The sequence below is a fragment of the Echinops telfairi genome, unplaced genomic scaffold, assembly GCF_000313985.2.
Source record: "Echinops telfairi isolate 266 unplaced genomic scaffold, ASM31398v2 ScPeMD7_3;HRSCAF=10, whole genome shotgun sequence".
Taxonomy (NCBI): Eukaryota; Metazoa; Chordata; class Mammalia; order Afrosoricida; family Tenrecidae; genus Echinops; species Echinops telfairi.
In genome coordinates this window covers 50,760,821-50,780,199 of record NW_022103899.1, presented here as the reverse complement: position 1 = coordinate 50,780,199, position 19,379 = coordinate 50,760,821, and the positions used below count along the sequence as shown (strand labels likewise).

Below are 19,379 nucleotides of genomic sequence, written 5' to 3'. Positions count from 1 at the left end.
GACCTGGTACTTTTGCTGAAAGACCCTGTAGCTTGTGGAAGTGACAGGTCAGCTAAAAGACTTGGATGAGTCTTTTAACCTTTGAAAACGGAAGTCCCTTTCCTTCCACCTAGAATAGGATTTCTGGCATTCACTGTGCCCTGTCCCCACCTGCCATCCCCCCCTCCATCCCGAGCAGATGTTAAGGGTACATTTCAAAGCCCTGTATTGCCCCCAGATCTCTGGCTAGTGCAAACTGTATACTTAGTAACCAAAAGGTTGATGGTTCAAACCCAACCTGAGGTAGTACCACAGAAAAAAATCCCTGGAGCACTACTTTGGTAAGGATTATAGCCATTATTGCTAGGGAACATTTTTTTGAAAGCATTTCATTCATTTTAATGCAAATATTAGTGTGCTTTTTTAAAAATCGTTTTATTAGGGGCTCATACAACTCTTATCACAATCCATACATACATCAATTGTGTAAAGCACATTTGTACATTCATTGCCCTCATTCTCAAAACATTTGCTCTCCACCTAAGCCCCCGGCATCAGGTCCTCATTTTTTCCCCTCCCTCCCCGCTCCCCCGTCCTTCATGAGCCCTTGATAATCAAAGATTCCACAGAAGAATCCTGATCAAGGGGTGAGAAATATAGAGTAGAACGTTGAAAGCTCACTGATGGCAGATTTGATCTCCTGGAAAAATCTTCTTACACGCGAGAAATAGTTTTGCTTCACTTGTAAATGTAAAGAATGTCAGCCTTAAGCCTTGCGTTCTTTCAAACTCTGTGCGATCAAATTGATGACAGCAACTGGGGAGATAGACAGGACTCTTAGGGCGGAGTGCATTTATGTTAACGAAGGAGGAACAACTCTAACTGTTGTTCCCATCTAAGGCGTGAATGGTCATACAACCCGAAGAACACACTCAATGTCACTGAATTGTACACAGAAGCCGTTGATGTATGTCCGCTTTGCACATTCTCAACAACCGGAACAGAGTGAGCATTTTAAGAGCAAGCATAGCCAGGAAAATGCTGTGCAGCTCGCTCCTCTAACAGCTGGGCTGCCGTGAGTCTGAAGCAACTTCACTGCAATGGCTGTTCTGATGCGATACCCGCCCCTCTGGACCTTGGGAAGGCTTGCTTTTCCCTTGTTCAGGAATTTGGAAGAAGGTACAGAGTGTGGAGTGACAGACAGCTAAGCTCTTCAGGAGGCCAGTAGGGTGGCCTGCAAGACTGTTTGGGAACGGTGTTATTGTGGAAATACTCCCAAGAGCGTACAAAGGAGGTGCCGTTTGAGCTCCGGGGAAGCACATTTCATTTTCACAATTTATCTTCCACCATCACCACCACCACCACTCCCCCAAGGGCTCTAAAACCAAATGGAGCAGAAATGAAGGGCTCGTGGAAAATAAAGCTTATGTTGCCATAAAATTAATCTCCTTGCGTTTTTGAGCTTGAATATCAAGCAAAGATCACATTGTGCTGGTTGATGACACATGACTTTTCATAGCCCGAGCCCTTCTTTTAGGTCCCCTGGTGATATTGTGGTTATGTGTTGAGCTGATAAGCACACGAGCGACAGTTCGAAACTACCAGGCACCCCAAGGGAGAAAGATGAGACTCTCTATTCCCATAGTTACAGTCTCAGAAACCCACAAGGGAAGTTCTACTCTGTCCTGTAGGGTCGCTATGAGTCGCAGTTGAGTTGAGTTGGGTTGAATGCTTCTTTTTTTCCTTTTAAAATAGAAGAAATCTTACTGTTAAATCTTTGGCAGAAAGCAGAGAAGTGTTTGAGGGATGGGGACAGAGGGGCTGAAGGATCCTATGGCTAGATTGCCCCTGGATGGCATGATTAAAGTGCTTTCGTAGGATCCAGGGCCCCAAAGGGCCAGCAGGAGATTGAGCCCTAGATGGCGATGATGGTGAGAATGCCTCGAATGTGCTCATCACTAGGAACCTTACTACGGTAGCTATTTCTTTTTAAGAGCGACTTATAATTATAGATACTTCCTTTTCCTTCTCCTCCGGACACATACTTTTATTTATTTATTTGTTAAAGAAAAGACCACTGAGAAAGCTAAAGACTCGTGTCCTATTCCAACTCAATTCGTTACCGCCCTTCTTACTTGCCTTAATATGAGAGACTGTAAGGTCCCTGGTAGCACGAATGATTTTGCTAACCTACCAGTTGGCTATCTGAAGGCACCCAGTGGGAAGAAGGGCTGACGGTCTGCTTCTGTAACGATTACAGCCCAGAAAGCCCTACAAGCTGTTCTGCTCTTGACTCACGCGGGGTCCCCGTGAAGCAGCATCGACGCGATGACCACTGGTGTTTGCTTTGTTCTTGCTTTGTCTTGTTTTGTTTTTCTAAGGTGACCCTGGAGGAGAGAAAGGTCCTAAATGGTCGTGGTCATCTTGTGGCATGTTCTACCTTCTCCTTTAGGAGTCGGGAAAGTGTTGAAGAAGATCAACAAGGCCATCGTCTCCAAGAAGAATAAGGACATCGTGACCGTGGCCAACGCGGTGTTTGTGAAGAATGGCTTTAAGCTGGAAGTACCCTTTGTGACGAGGAACAAAGATGTCTTTCAGTGTGAAGTCCGGAATGTGACCTTCCAGGATCCAGCCTCCGCCTGTGACTCCATCAATATGTGGGTGAAAAATGAGACCAGGGGTGAGTGACTACGGGCCCCTGGAAGCCTCCCCATTTGGTGACATGAGTCTGCTTTGATGACCCCCCGCACGGTTGCTCTTCCTGTGCCGTGTGATGGCTTGTTTGCCATGCATGTCTTCTCCCATTCAACTGTGCAGGTCTCCTGTGAGTGTTTTCCATGTGCGCTCTTGTAAACCAGAGGTCTAAGTAAGACAATCTGGAGGCAAGGTAGGTCCAGAACTGAGATCCTCAAACTTATTTGACCCACCTTACCCCTCTTTTCAGAAACAAAATTCTTCAGCACCCCTCTGGTAATTGAAAACATTTGTACTACAGCCCCCAGTCCTGGCTTAAAGTGTAGGTATCCACTTGTGCAGCCCCCTAGATCGTTCCATGGCCCACCCTCTGCTTTAGTAACCCCTGGTCTAGAAGGACAGAAGAAAGTGAGGGTTAGAAAGACAGAGTTCAGAATCATTTTTCACAGAAGGGAGAAAAGTTGAAGTTTAAATAAGTTAATAAATAGAAGCCCAGCCTTTCTGGGTGTGCTGCTTCGATGGGATTCCCAGCAGCTCTGCATCCAAGTCCTCCCCAGTCATGTCGTTACCACCCTTCTAGACATGAGTATTTGGGAGCCACTAAAGGAACTAGTGACGCCAGAGAGAATGCTCAAGTTTGGAGGTGAGTTTCGCCTGCTAATGGAGAGGGTGCTCCACCTAGTCTGGTGCTCAGTACAATGGAGAAAGAATAGGCAACAAGCAGTGGAAAGTATGCCACACCAATCCAGGCGCTGATTGGAGAATTTGCATCATGGATGTTGAGGGCAGTCTCTGTAGAAGTGATGATGGAAGCCACTGGGTCTGTAGTGATGGCTCCTCTCATTTCTGCCCTGAGCACGTGGTGCAGTTATAAACATAGAGATGTGCTTTTGAGTCTGGCATCTCCAAAGGTATCAATCCACTGGTTATTAAATTATGCCTCACTTTGAACCCCAAACAGTCCCTGGTTATTTAGAGGAACATTCCCCACACAGGAAAAGTACAAGAGTTTGAAACAAGAGCAACTAGACAGACCTGGAGAAAGAGCAAACCGACATGTGGGAGGAAATGCTCGTGGACCTGGCTTATCTGTCTTGTAAGAAGTACAGCCAGAAGGCTCTTAGGGAAGGAGGACAGTGAGACTTGGTCTCACAAACTTCAGACATGTTAGCAGGAAAGACCAGTCCCTGAGAAGTGCATTGTGCTTGTTGTTGTAAGTGAGGAAGAAGACTTGTAAGGAGATGGCTTGACACAATGGTTGCAACCGTGGGTTTAAACAGCAATTATTAGGAGGCTCGCACAGGACCAGACTGTGTTTTGATCTGTTGTACAGGGGGTCATGATGGGTCAATGCTGACTCGATGGCACCTAACAAGAATGATAACACGACCTAAGCCAGAGAGATATTTTTATTAGTTGGGATTTCATACACATATCATTTCAAATTTTACTCACATCAAGGAGATTGTACAATTGCAACCACAATCCGTTTCCAAACGTTCTTTTTCTATATAGACTCCTTGACATCCTATCCCTTTTACCCCAACTCCAGTGCTGTACCCCCCTTCCCCTGAGCTTATTCTACTTGCTGCCCCTCTGGGTTCATTGTTCCTGGGTCTCGTGTAGGGAAAAACAGAAAAGCCTATAACTGAGCTTCAAGCGGGTGACCTCCATTGACATAACACCAGAGAGGTTTTTTTTAAGTGTTGTGAAAACATTGCTCAACCCACTGAAACATTTTAAACAGATTTAGGATCCAGCATAGAGATGCTAGAGGAGCCAGAGGGTGTAGTGGGTGGGTTACCCATCGGGCTGCTAAACCACAAGGGCCGCAGTTCAAACCCATCAGCTGCTCTGCAGGAGGAAGATGAGACTGTCTGCTCCTGTGAAGATTTACAGCCTTGGAAACCCAAAGGGGGCAACTCTGCTGTGCTCCTTGGGGCCACTATGAGTCAGCAGTAAACTGATGGCAGTGACTTTGAGTGATGTCGCTGATGCCCCCTGTATTTGTTGACTGTTCCTTTCCTTTCTCCCTCATTTGAGAGCCGAAAGATGGCATTGGTTGACCTGGGATCCCTTCTCAGCAGGGCCCTGGATCCTGCAGCATTGCAGGCTCCTTTCTGACACCTCCAAACGACCAGGTGTCCTGCAAAGGTGAGGGATTTCAGTGGCTCCCCTGAGGACAGAGGTAGGAAAAGGATGCCACTTGGAACTCTTTCTGTAGCTGTCACCCCACTGTCAGTCACCTTCCTCACCCCTTGTCATTGCTGACTCCTCCCTAATTCATGGCGACCCCAAGGGTGTCCAAGTAGAACCGCCCTCCGGCGGCCGTTTCATGGATGGTACTTCGGATGGCAGGACCTTTCCTCTGGATGACCTTGAACCCCCAGCCTTTGGTTTAGCAGCCTAACACTTAACCATTTGTGTCACCCAGCAATTCCTCCTGACTGTAGAATGGGAATGTCAGATCACAGTAGCTTACTTCTAGCTGGCTTTCCAACACATGGGGCATCATATCAGTTAACATTTACTTCATCTCCGGGGAAAAGAGAGCGATTCTTCCGAACAGTGATTTTCTTCCCCCCCAGTCAGATCCAGTTCTGTTCAAAACAAATGCTCCCCTATAGTCGCTCTACTCTCATGAAATGAAACTCATAGATCATGTAACCTGGGCACCCATACACAGATGTGTTAAAAAATTCATAATGTTTCCGGGCTGTAAAGCCGAGGAAAAGAACGAGCCCGAGCAGCTCACTGGGTAAATGCTGAGCGTGTCGCGTGAAAGGCATCATGGCCCAAGGATAAGGAGCCCTGGTGGCGCAGTGGTTAAGTGCCCAACAGCTAGCAGTAAGGCTGCAGGTTGGAACCTAGCAGCTGCCGCACGTGAGAAAGAATGGGTGTTTGCTTCTGTAAAGCCTAACAGCTTTGGCAACCCTACGGGCAATTCTCTAACGTCACTCTGAGTCCCAGTCAATCCAAAGACAACAGGTTTAGGTTCTGTGTTTTTTCCAGCTTTAGAATAATTGTGAGCGACAGCTACAAAAGTGAGCCACCCAGTGTGTTCTACTGGTCACACCGAGACCACAACCTGTGCCGCCGGGGCTGAGGCTGTTGTTCTGACACAGGGCATACGTCTTGGTAAATTCTGGAGCAGAACACACACTGCTGGCTTCATTTGATTTAAGTGGCGGTGGCATTATTGGCAAATTCCACCTATATGAAAAGCATGCAGAAATGCAAGGAATCGTTTTGTACGTATTGTACTGCAGAAGGAAGTCAGTTTCCAGGCTCCGTTGGTGATGAGCAGGTTCTTCATCAAGGTAAATAGCCAGTGGACGGTTTCCACGTCATGCAGGAACAGGCACCATTCTTGCATGTGCGGGACATGGAGTTTTGAAAGTTGTAGGACGTGGAACAGCTCTGGCTCTGGCCCTTACCCAGTGACACACCCCCTCCCAGAGAAGTGCTTGACCACATGATGGGGCTCAGCAGAGCCCTAGAAATCACAGAAGGGGTCCAGAAGGTTACCAAGCCCACCTCCTGCAGATAACAAGAGCCCTGTGGCACAGAGGCTAAAGCACACTGCTATTAATCAGAAGGTCAGTGGTTTGAGCCCACCAGCCACTCCAGGGGAGAAAGATAAGGCAGACAGCTTCCTGTGAGGCAATCCAGTCAACAGCGTGGGTTTGGGCTACCGATCAAATTCAAGGGCCCGTGCTAGTGTGCCAATGAATTCTCTGTGCCCTACATGTTCCAGCCACACTGGCCTCCTTCAATCCTGACTCCCTGTCCCAATGATGTCACAGCCTCCCATGGCCTGGAAGGCTCTCCCTTCCCCCAGCCCTTGTTACTGTTTGAAATTTCACACCATCACATCAGATGCGATGAGGCCTTGTAGATTGTCAAGTTTGAATCAGTCTTGTCCTTCACCAGCTGTGTGACCTTGGCCACGTTAATTCGCCTCTCATAGCCTCAGGTTCCTCACCTGTAAAATGGAAGCGTAATAGTGAGATCTACTAGAATAAGTGTTACACTGTCAAGGGTACCACTCACAGCCAGCCAGTCAATTTCGGGTCACGGTAACCCTACAGGACGGAGGAGAACTGCTCCATAGGGTTTTCAAAGCTGTCATCTTTTCAAGAAGCAACTTCATCTTTCTCCTATTCAAGGTTTTTTTTAAGTTGATTCCAAATGATAGTGACCCTAGAGGACAGTCTTCTATGTGAAGTGTTTGGTGGAATCACACAACTGACCCTATGGTTCTTCAATGGGTAACTCGCTCTGCCAACCAGGGCTCAAAGCTGTTAAATGGGGGGGGGGGGGTCCCCGGGGGTCCCCCTGGGGGAGGGTCCCCCTGGGACCCCTTGTCTCTCTAAATGGTGTCTTCTCTTTTTTGGTCCTCTTTCACTCTTTAGTTCAACCTGCCCCCTTATTCTATCTTTGTCCTACTCGTGCCAGCTGGAGGCATTCTCTACTTCGGCAGAGAACCAACAGAAAAGGCATCTTCAAACCACTGTCTGCTGAGCTTGGTGCCTTCCAGTCTGTCCCTGACTTACAGTGACCCCGTGGGACAGAGTAAAACCGCACCACCAACTGTTGTGGCCTGTGTTCTTTATGGGAGCAGCTCTCTGGCTTGTTCTCCCGGGTGGGCTTTTTAAGCCACTAACCTTTACGTATGTAGCCCAGCACCCCCTGAGCTGGGTGCCAGAGTGATAAACACGGAGTGGCCGGGTTCTTGCTCTCATGTAATCTCGGGTTTCACTGAAGGAGACAGACGCTCGCTGGCTGGCATCAAGTGGTGCTGGGCTTTGGGCTCGGCGCCCGTGGAAAGGGAGGTCTGTCCTGGGAGATGAGGAGAGAGTCAGAGAGGGTTAGAGGAGACGAGAAAAGGGTCTGTGTATTTGAAGCAAAGGAGGGGGTGGACAACGTCAAGGTCCAAGGCACCAGACAGACATTCACTGCTGGGAAACCTCTGCTGAGGGGCTTGCTGCCTGTCGCTGGAACATGAGGTCCGAGCCTCTGTCCAGGGGACAGCGCCTGCCTGCACAGATGGGCCTTCCAGTCACTGGTGGCTGTTTGACAATGGGGAGTCTCTGGACAGTCCTTCTTGTTAGCGGGCTCACTTGCTAATCAAAAGGTTGGGAGTTTGAGTGCATCCACTGGCGCTGTTAGAAAAAAAAGGCCTGGCTTTTGACCTCAGAAAGTGCCGCCCCTGAAAAGCCTGTAATGCACAGCGCTACTTTGACATCACTGGGGTCACCCTGAGTCGGAATCGCCTTTAGGAAACGGGGGTTACTTTATCACTCGCAGGTTTTGGATATCCTGAACAACGGTGGCGGCCTCAATGCCTCGTGTGATAGCAAGCAGGGATGAAACTGTCCTACTTGGCACACTTATCCTGGTTTATTTGTGGAAAAAAAACAAACCAAACTCACTGCCACCACGTCGATGCCAACTCATAGCAACTCTACAGGACAGCGCAGAACTGCCCCTGAGAGCTCCCGAGGCGATTATGACTCTTTACAAAAGTGGAAATCCCTGTCTTCCTCCCTTGGAGCAGGGGGTGGTTTTGAACAGCTGAGCTTGTAGATCTCAGTCCAACACTATACTGCTATGCTGCGAGGGCTCCTTATTTGTTTATACTGCACCCAGAGTCTTCTATTGCTCCCATCAAATGGGACGGAAAGCTTTGCTGATGCTCTGCTGAACAAACAACACACCATTCTTCCCCAGAAACAGTTGTGTTTATTCTCTGTTTAAAGAATAACTTTCATTTATAGCCTTTAAAAAATATATTTGGGCTCGAAATAGATCTATGTGCCTATATTTATAGGTTTAGTATTAAGGTAGCAGAAGGACATTGGGCCTCTACTCAAGTATTCCCTCAACGCAATAATACTTCTTCTATTAAATTGGCATTCTGTGATGCTCACCTTCCTGACACAACCGCTGAAGACAAAGCGGGTGAATAAGCAAAAGTGGTGAAGAAAGCTGATGGTGCCCGGCTATCAAAGTATATAGCGTCTGGGGTCTTAAAAGCTTGAAGGTAAACAAGCGGCCATCTAGCTCAGAAGCAACAAAGCCCACATGGAACAACATATCCACCTGTGTGATCACGAGGTGCGGAAGGGATCAGTTATCTGGCGTCAAGAACAAAAAATCATATCATTGTGTGTTCACCTCCATGATACGATCGCTGAAGACAAATGGGTGCATAAGCAAATGTGGCAAAGAAAGCTGACGGTGCCCGGCTATTAAAAGGTATAGCATCTGGGGTCTTAAAGGCTTGAAGGTAAACAAGTGGCCATCTAGCTCAGAAGCAACAAAGCCCACATGGAAGAAGTACACCAGCCTGTGCGATCACAAGGTGGTCGAAGGGATCAGGTATAAGGCATTATCAGAACAAAAATCTTACCATAGTGAATGATGGGGGGTGTGCGGAGTGGAGACCCAAAGCCCATTTGTAGGCCACTGGAGATCCCCTTGCAGAGGGGTCTCCGGGAGGAGACGAGCCAGTCAGGCTGTGATGTAGCAACGATGAAAAATACAACTTTCTTCTAGTTCCTAAATGCTTCCTCCCCGCCCCCACTATCATGATCCCAATTATACCTAGCAAGTCTGGCTAGACCAGAGGATGTACACTGGTACAGATAGGAACTGGAAATACAGGGAATCCAGAGCGGATGATCCCTACAGGACCAGCGGTGTGAGTAGTGATACTGGGAGGGTAGAGGGAGAGTGGGTTGGAAAGAGGGAACTGATTACAAGGAACTATATGTGACCTACCTGGGTGACAGAGAACAGAAAAGTGGGTGAAGGGAGACGTCGGACAGGGCAGGATATGACAAAATAAACAATTTATAAATTATCAAGGGCCCATGAGGGAGAGGGGAGCGGGGAGGGAGGGGGAAAAAATGAAGACCTGATGCCGAGGACTTACATGGAGAGCAAATGTTTTGAGAATGACAAGGGCAATGAATGTACAAATGTGCTTTACACAATTGATGTATGTATGGATTGTGCTAAGAGTCATGTGAGCCCCTAATAAAACGATTTAAACAAACAAAACAAAAAAATATATTTGGGCTCAAAGCTGTACTATATTAGCTTTAAGTATTAGTGGTCCCCATTCCAAAAAAAAAAACAAAACACTGCTGAATCTTCAATGACCAAGTAATCCCATGACAATGAAGTCAACCCCCAGAGCAGCTAGTGGTTTCAAACCACTGACTTTTTAGCTAGTATCTGAGAGTGTATCTCCCTAACCAAAAGGTGCCACGGGGGTTTCTTAAGGGCCAAGCAACAAACACCCTAAAGAATAACCAAAGCTTCTGCCAGCGATAGCACTTTCAGAAGAATGGGTGGGGGGGCTGACTTGAGCATCCTCAAAGTACCTGCCAGTGAAGAGCCTGTTCACCCCCAAATTAGGAGTTCTTCCAGGGCCCTGGTGGTATAGTGGATCACATGCAGGCTGCTTCCCACAAGGCCCGCAGCTCATGGGAGAAAGATGGGGCTTTCTGCACCCACAATACTGCACAGCCTTTGACACCAAAGGGGCAGTGCTACTCAGGTCGCTGGAGTCAGAATGGCCTCGATAGCAGGGTGTCCTAGCAGGCGCTTGTTTCTCTTCATCTCTGCAGTATCAGCACCCTGCTCATTGTCTAGTCCTGAAGTGTAGACACCGCTTTCGAGTCTCAGTTCTCGTACGTAGCTCCGGGGTCTGTGGTCGCCTGAGATTCCAAACTAACCCTCGGTATCTCTGAAGCCTTCCGAGCAACTGATTGTTGACCATGCATAACGATGCAGGGGCCGAAGGGAGATGAAATCAATTCAGCTGTTCAGAAGAAAACAAAGCCCAAAACGTCCTGTAGGCTGACCCAGGGCCTTCCTAATACCTACCATGGGTTGGCTTTGAGAGTCTTCATGTCCGTTATCAAAAATCGAGACATTCGTTAATAATTATCACTTTGAGGGAATTAGCGATGAAAAAATTTCTCAGTGAGAAGTTTGAAAACCCTGATGACAACATCGCTAAAGTGTTTTCCCAAATCTCTGGTTTTTAATGTCTTTTTAACGTTCTTCTTTTAACAGGAAGGGAGCATTCGCAAATATAAAAGTTTTTTTTATTTTGTTCTTGTGTTTGTGGGTTGGTTTTAAAAAGGGCTTCTTCTTAAGATCTCTCCCACCCCCGCCTTTGGTTTCCCATTTTGCGTGACCAGCCGGTGCCTCTTCCCCCTCCAACTGGCTTCTTCTTTCTTTCTGGCTCTGCAGGTATGATCGACAGCATCCTCTCCCCAAACATGCTCTCTGGTGGGCTCACCAGGCTGGTCCTCGTCAACGCCATATACTTTAAGGGTTTGTGGAAATCACGGTTCCAACCCGAGAACACAAAGAAGCGAACGTTTCTGGCTGCTGATGGCATGACCTACCAGGTGCCCATGCTGGCCCAGCTCTCTGTGTTCCGCAGCGGTGAGTCCGGGCCTGGGGGGCCGGGGGGGTCAAAGGGCAGGCAATTGAAAGCAGCCGGAGCGCTTTGACTTAACTCCGAGGAAATAAAAGGTGGAGGGAGGAAGGAAAGTGGGATTTAAAAAAAAAAAAAAGTATATATATATATATATATATATATATGGTATGACACAGCTTAAGTATGAATACTTAACATGTATAGGCTTTTAGAATGAACACTTCAAGATGAAAAGAATGATTCACCAAATAAGAAATGTAAGAGGGCCTAAAACCTATGAAAGCACTTTCAAATCTTCTCTTACCCAATTAAAGATCAAAGTAGAAAACAGTAGGCTTTTTTTTAATTTAATTTCCTCTCTGAAGAAGTTAGCAAGCATGACAAAGATGGCCAAAGCCCAGTCCTGGCTCTTTGGGGGGAGTGGGCCTTGAGACCTGCTGGGTCCTGGGAGCATTGCTGCAGTAGATGTCTTCAGAGTTCTGGAGCCAGCAGGCCGGCCCTGAGGAATTCACTCTGTGAAGCGAATCACACACTGGCTGGTCAAAGAGGAGCCCTGCAGGCAGAACGTGAAGCACTCAGCTGCTAGCCAAAAGGCTGGCAGTTCGAACCCATGAAACATCTCCGAGGCTGACCAACTTGGCCGTCGACTCCTATAAAGATGACAGAAAAACACGCCGCATGCCCATCGTCCAATCTGACTCCTAGTGACCCTCTGTAAGGTCCCCAATGCTGTAAGTCTTCACGGGTGCATTCACCCTCTCTATCTGCTCAGAGCGGCTGGTAGACACAAACTGTGCGAACAGCTGGTAGTTTTGAACCACCAACTCTACAGGTAAGAGCCCCATATGCCACGAGAGCTCCTCTTGTAGAGATGACAGCCTAGACAGTGCTCTGGGACCATGTCATGTGGGACCATGGTAAGTCAACATTGAATCCACAGCATTTGAAAACAACAGCAAGCAAGTGAATGGAAAGCCAATATGTTTCTACCTACAGTTGCCAGTAAGTCCTTATCGACACCTCTGGCCATGCCTGTGTGTCTGGGCTAGGACCTGTGTAGTGACTGAGTTTAAATTTACTCCTGCAGAAAGATAGGTCCTCTATGAGGTTGGGTTTAGGAAGCAAGTTACAGACTGACTGATGCCAATTCACCTCATTGACATCAAATATTATAAACCCACACATCAAGTGATGTGTCTTAGAGGAAGCTCAGTAAAATGTTAGTGGTGAAAGTATTTCAAACAAATGATTATTTTTTCTTTATCTGATTTTGAACATTCATTTGTTTATCATGAGCATATGTGGGTTTACATAAGAGGGGTGTGACTAATTTCTATAGCTCGGATAATTGTTTTGTATGCCTAACTTCATTGAAGTACCTGTGATTCGAGCTAAATGTATCCTTTTCCTTCACTATACTTTTCTCTTCCTGTCTAATCTCCACGGGCATGTGTGGGTTGTGAATACTAATTGCCTTTGCATATTCAGTGGGAGGGAGCCCTGCTGGAGCTGTGGTTAGAGCTCGGCAGTGGGAACCCCCGGCCATTCCGTAGGAGGGAGATGTGGCAGCCTGCTTCTTTGAATACAACAGCCTTAACCTTAAGGCTGCTGCCCTGTGATGATGCCCTTCTAACTTGGACACCATCCACTTCCAGAGGTCACCTTTCAGCCAAAGAAGACACTGACCTTGATCATAAACACTAACGTCTGAGTGATACAGTCCTTGGAGACCAAAGGGCACCTGCACACCTGTCCGCCTAAGACTGATAAGGGTGCCCATTGTTTGCAGGCTCCAGAATGACGCCTGGTGGTTTCTCTGTCCTCTGTTGTTGCTGAGTGCCACTGGGTGTGCCCTAGCTCATTGCTACCTTACGTACAACAGACCTTACGTACAACAGGACACTGCCTGATCCTGCGCCTTCCTCATGGCCATTATCTCGGAGACCATTGCCACAGCCACTCTGTCAAACTGTCTTGTTGAAGGTACCCTGCCTCCTTTTCTCTGACCCCAGACTGGACTGGCTATCCTTTTCTGGTCACTGGCCCCTCTGCATAACGTGTTCAACGTATGTGAAATGCAGTCTCTCCATTTTTAATGGCAGGATGCTGTGGGTGTCCTTGTAAGACACGTTTTTGGTTCTTTTCGAAGTCCATGCTATTTTCAATATTCTTCACCGACACCACCGGTGCAATGCATCCATTCTTCACTGCTCTTCCTCATGCACCGTCCCGCCGCTGCATGCTTTATACGGAGCTCCTGTATCAGCTCAACTTAAATGATCCCATCTGATGACCTTTTTCTTGCCGGACTATGGGTGTTGGAACCTTCTCCCGCCATGCTCAGTCTCCCACTTGGAAATGCTGTCAGCAGCTTACTTTCATCCTCTGGTCTTCCTTGTGACACCTGCTAATTGGGTCATTACTGAGTAGCTGGAGTCAGAACATCTCCCATGGGCCCAGTGTCAGGGACGGAGTGTTGTCTCAGCTTCCCAGCCTTGGCCAACCAAGCCGATTTCCATGGCACGGGAAGCTGATTTTGTAAAGAAGGCACAGCCGCCTGAAGTGGCCCTGAGCAAACATGTATTTCCAAGAATACTGAGCCCATCAGCCTTCTGGTGCCTGTCTCCACACAAAGTGGCCACCGGACCAGCTGGAGCCTCAGTCCGTCCTGAGGCTGGTCACGAAGTTCCTACACAGACTCCTCCTGCCTGGGGGGCCTGAGCCAAGCTGACTGCTTACGGTCCGTTTGCTGAAATGTTCTCATTCCACTTTTGTCTTGACTTGCTCCCCACGATGTCATCAAACTCTCTGAGAGGGGCCCTTAGTGACACGAGCAAAGTGGGGAAACAGGAGTAAGAAACCCTTGGGACCGAGCACCGCGTGGCTAGAAATATTTCTATATTAAAAAAGGAGGGTAGCACAGATGTATTTTGTCACGGGGTAACCGTCTTGAATGTTAGTTAGAGGTTGTTCTGTTTTTCAGGAGATGAAACCCAGGACTGATGAACCTATAGAGAGAGTGCATAGAATAAGGGTTCCTGGGGGGCACAGTGGGGGAGGGACTAAAGGGGAGCTGGGGTCAAGGAGTTCAGGAAGGAAGAGAATGTTCTGAAACTGATTGTGGCTGCAATTATACACTATTGCTTGATGCGATTGAACTGTGGAATGAAATGATATCTGTATAAGATCCCAATAAAATGGTTGTGGGGGAACAGTGTGTCAGCCAAAAAAAAAAATTGATGCATTTAAAAAAGGGGTAGTCACTTTAAAACTGGAAAAAAAATAAAATATCCAATTTATTATTTTTTAAGTCCTTAAAATCGTTTTTAGTAGAAGTGTTGGTTTTTTGGCTCATTTCACAATCTTCTAATCCAACAGAAAGTAAAAGTTCTCTATAATCTCACTTCCCCTATTAAGTTCTAAAGGAGCCTTGGTGGTTCAGTGGTTAAGCACCTGGCAGCCAACAGAAAGGTCAGCGGTTCAAACCCACCAGTTGCTCTGCAAGGGAAGCATGTTACAGTTTGCTTCCCAAAAGATGTGCAGGCTTGGATAACTTATAAGGAAGTTGGACTCTGGCCTAGAGGGTGGCTATCATTTGGAATTGACTCAGTGGAAGTAGGTTTCGTTTGCTTGTATTTAGTTCTCTGTTTCCAACCTTTTTTGTGATATCTTAAAAATATACCCATGAAACCGGATACACATAGGGCTACACTGTAAACTCCCTTCTATAACTTTTGTTTATTGGACAGTCTGCCATGCAAATCTATGTTGGTTCATGTGAATCTATTGATCCTTGTATCAAGTTGAATCATAGCCCAAGGTAGAAATGTGCAGTGACGTCCTATGGATGGATGGCCGTTGACTGTTTCCTTCTGACAACACGGGGTGCATAGTCTTGCATGTGAATCTTTAGATACTTGTATCAATACTTTTTAAAATCATTTCCTTGCGTAGGAATGGCTGAGCCACAATGGTTCAGAATTTCATATATGGCCGTGGAATTATATATTAGAGGCTTGTTTTCTTTTGAAAAGTATCAAAAGTATCTCCAGATTAATGTTTTCTGTATGCCTCTGTCCTCTGAGCCTCCTCCCTCAGACTTGTCTTCCCGGGACTTCGGTCCTCGTTTGACCATTACGTTCCGGCTCCATCCAGACCGTTACTGCCATTGACTCTGGCTTGGTGATCTTACAGACAGAGTAGAGCTGCCCTTTGGGTTTCGGAGACTTTCGATCTTTAGGGGAGCAGACAGCCTCATCTTTCTCCCAAGGAAGCGGCTGATAGGCTTGAACCACTGGCCTTGGGGGTTGCCATTCAATGTGTGATCCACGGTGCCAGCTCATCCTACTTCCATAGACTCAGTAGAGTATTGCTCTTGAGAGCGAGACTCCTAATTCTCCCCTCAGTGCCCCTCAGCTCAGCAGATGAAACCAGACCCCACCCAGTTGTGTAAGTAATACCGTCTCCCCAGCCAACTCTCCCCTTTGCACACCAGCCTGGACTATAGGTGAGCTCCTGCAATGGTATCTGGTGCTGAGTGTTTTTGGTTGCTGCTTTGTACATATTTCAATTTGCGTTGAAGTACCGCCTGAGCAGCTGCTTAAGAGCTCATGAAATTCATAAAGCAACTTGTAGTAGAACATAATTAGAAGGACTTTCATCCTAAAGATCCATTCTCCTTGTTCCTACAAGCCAAGAAGAGTGCTCACTAGCATTTCCAAGAGCCCCTGACTTCTTCCTTTGTCAGAAGGAGAGTGGGCACCAGGGCACTTGGGGATGGGGGACATTCCAGAAAAAGCGGGTCACAGCAAATGTCCGAGATCTTCTATTTTCCCTACTTACGCCATTCTTCACCAACTACTCTCCAGGAACAGTTTTGTGGAACACCATTCGCTTCAGAGAAAACCCTCCTCTCTTCCTTGGGTCTCTGCCCTTTGCAGAATGGGCCTGCTTCCCATTTGCGTAGGACATGGGAAATGTTCCTTATTAAGCAGCACTGGGTCCGCTTCTAGCAGGCTGGTGGAGCAGGTCTTTGAAGGTTCAGAAGTGAGAGTGAGCTCCTGCGTGCACTTGCCCTCCGTGGTGCTTCCTGCAGCGGAGCCGCGCTGCACAAGTGTGCTTTCCCATCTGCTGAATGTAGATGTTTTCCTTCAAGAAAGGAAACCTTTCCCAAAGCTTCTAGTACCGGCAGATGAACGCTCATGCTGTGTGCGTGCCAGGCTCTGTGGTGTGCCCTGGGAACGGATTCTTGCCTGTCATTTTCCCAACTCTTAGGGCAGGTCTTGTCACTGCCTCATTTTAGAAAGGGAGAAACCAAGACTTGGGAGTGCAGAAATGGGCCAACCCCACAGTTAGTGAGCCCTTCCCGCCAGGCGTTGAATCCAGAAAGGGTGTCTTTCATCTCAGCCAGTGCCCGCTCTGAAAGAATGCCGCTAGGGTCCACGTGGATGAAGCCCCTGGTGAAGCCCCTCTGACCACAGGCCAGGCATGTGAACAGCCTTGCTGCCATGCAAAGCGCCCTGGCTCGTTTTGCTGCGTTTTGTTGCCTATGGGGTCCTGTGTATAAAATCCAGGAGGGAAAAGCGATCGAGACCATGACTGTGTTGATGGTTTCTTGTGGAGTATGGCAGGGAAGGTTGGGGGAAGGTGGGGAGCTGATGGTGATGGGTACAAGAGGTAGTAAACGTTCTCAAGTTGATTGTCGAGATGATTTCATGGTTCTTACTAATAAGACCGGACGGTTGACATTGTATGATGGGTGAAACATATGCCAATAAAACCGTTTAAAATAAAAAATAAAAGGATTCTGCTAAGCCAGTTCTTTAGTGGCCAGGTGGCTGGATGGGAAAAGTGTCAGTTCATCTCCTGCCTCCCGGAGCCATCAAAGACAGAAGAGCCTGTCAGGAGTGTGGGCCCCTGAGACCCAGTGAATTTTGCCATCCGCTCACCTGATTCGAAGCAGAGGTGGCGCCAGGGTGGAATCCATCGCAAAGGGAGTGTGAGCCCCCGGCCGTACAGTGGTTAGTGGTCTCAACGGCATTTCCCAGGAGGATGGCATGAGCCAGCTAGTGACCCGTCCAGATGGGAGGAGTGAAGCAGGACAAGTAGAAGGTGTCTCTGCACCTCTTCTGCACCCAGCTTCATCACTCAACATCCGGCTGTGGATTGGCCAAAGACCTGGGGGTTTTATTCCTTGCCCCTGCCCCGGGGCAATCATTGATGAACTGCTTCCAGGCGTCCACACGTCTGAAAGCTAGGCCTGGGAGACCAGGGACCGAATGTTTGCTTCGAGTACTTGGTCGTTTGTGTCGTGGAGTTGGTTCCAACGCATGGCAACCCCAGGTAACAGACCTGCCTCATAGGGGTTCCGGGGCTGTAGGCTCTACAGAATCAGATCACCAGGTCTTTGGACTGAAGACTCCTCCCCTGCTTCACTCCCCTCCCTTTACACACACACACACACACACATACACACATTGGGGGGTGGGTGACAGAGAGGAAGGCTCCTCCAGAGGAATGATTCTAAGAGAAAGTATGTTAAATCCTGCTCCACAGAATAAATTTGATTCAGTGATGCCCAAAGGTAGACGGTTATGACAATACATCTTCGCGTGTGGGGAGGGGGGATAGAATTTTTGCCAGGGAAGAAAACAACCTGGTCGATCTCATTTCACATTATAAGGAAGCTATTTTTGGAAAAGGCAAGTTCCCCGGGTGGAACTTCTCTCTTCTCCCTGAAAGCTCCGGTGGCCAGCAGCTGCTCGTGCCACCTCTGGGAGTCCCAGAGGCCATGTTGACCCTGCCTCTGATTTCTTTAGGGTCCACAAGCACCCCCAACGACGTGTGGTACAACTTCATCGAGCTGCCCTACCACGGAGAGAGCATCAGCATGCTGATTGCGCTGCCGACTGAAAGCTCAACGCCCCTGTCGGCCATCATCCCCCACATCAGCACCAAGACCATCGACAGCTGGATGAGCATCATGGTGCCCAAGAGGGTGCAGGTGGTCTTGCCCAAGTAAGTACCCTTGACCTAGTGGAGAGAACTCCAGGTCTGTCCACCAGTAAGGACTGTGTCAGGGAATTGACAATGTCTGGCAAAAACGTGGCCTATCATGCAGCCCATTCTGCAGAGGCCGCGTGATGCCTGTGCCATGCTGTGCCTGTGGAAAAGCTCTGTTTTGAGCGCCTGTGCTTTTGTCTGGCAGGATAATGATGATGGGAAAGGAACAGAGGAGCCTTGTTCTCTGACACTCATAGGACCCAAGTTCCTCCTGACTTGTCTGTGAGGACTTTTTGCTTAATTTATTCCGTTCAAAAGACTGATTCACACATGCAGAACACCATGTGGCATGGTGGAAGTAAAGTTTTCTGTGCCCTGTGAGTTTTTCTAAACTAAACTCATTGCCAGCGAGTCGAATCTGACTCATAGTGATCCTATAGGAGAGGTTAGAACTACCCCAGTGGATTTCTGAGAATGTAACTCTTTCCGGGAGTAGAAAGCGTCATCTTTCTCTCAGAGAGCAGGTGGCGGTTTCAGTCTACTGACCTTGAGGCTAGCAGCCCAACACAGAACCCACTGTGCCACCTGGACTTACTGAAGATTTCTGGAAACCATGGCCAAAATATAGGTGGTGAGGCTATATTTTGAAGTCACCCAAGAAAAATGTTTACATGAACACGTGGGGCAGTTTTCCTATTGCATCCTGAAAGTATGATCCAAATGGAATTTGATCTCTGAGGAAGTAAAATTCACTGCTGTCCAGTTGATTGTGGCTCATAGCAACCCCATAGGACAGAGCAGAACTGCCTCTGTGGGTTCCCGAGACTGTAGCTCTTTGAAAGAGCAGAAAGCCTCATCTCTCTCCCTTGGAGCAGCTGGTGGTTTCGAACTTAACCTTGCAGTTGGCAGCCTAAGGTGTCATGTGCTGCACTATCAGGGCTCCATTTGCCAGCAGGCCTCAAGGAGACTTCATGCCACATTATGTCGAAGCTTGCATTTCGAATAGGTTAGAGACCAGTTGACCCAAATCTTGGAAGGAAGCCGTGATGTCCTCTTTTCTCAATGTTTCAGCATAACTCTTCTGCCAGCACTCTTCTTCCAAGGTGCTCTGGGTAAACTCAAGCAGCACATTAACTGCCTATACCCCGAGATCTTCTATTTTCCCTACTTACGCCATTCTTCACCAACTACTCTCCAGGAACAGTTTTGTGGAACACCATTCGCTTCAGAGAAAACCCTC

The 19,379-nt window shown here is 47.9% G+C and overlaps 1 protein-coding gene across 1 annotated transcript in view; it reads left to right on the top strand.

Annotated features, from left to right (window-relative positions):
• The window catches only part of SERPINE2 (serpin family E member 2), a 30,078-nt gene that overhangs the window by 2,427 nt on the left and 8,272 nt on the right, over positions 1-19,379 (top strand). Inside the window, exons 2-4 of the mRNA XM_004701647.4 lie at positions 2,432-2,659; positions 10,945-11,142; positions 17,956-18,154. Coding sequence (XP_004701704.1) covers positions 2,432-2,659; positions 10,945-11,142; positions 17,956-18,154 — 625 coding nt within the window. The remainder of the gene's footprint in view (positions 1-2,431; positions 2,660-10,944; positions 11,143-17,955; positions 18,155-19,379) is intronic.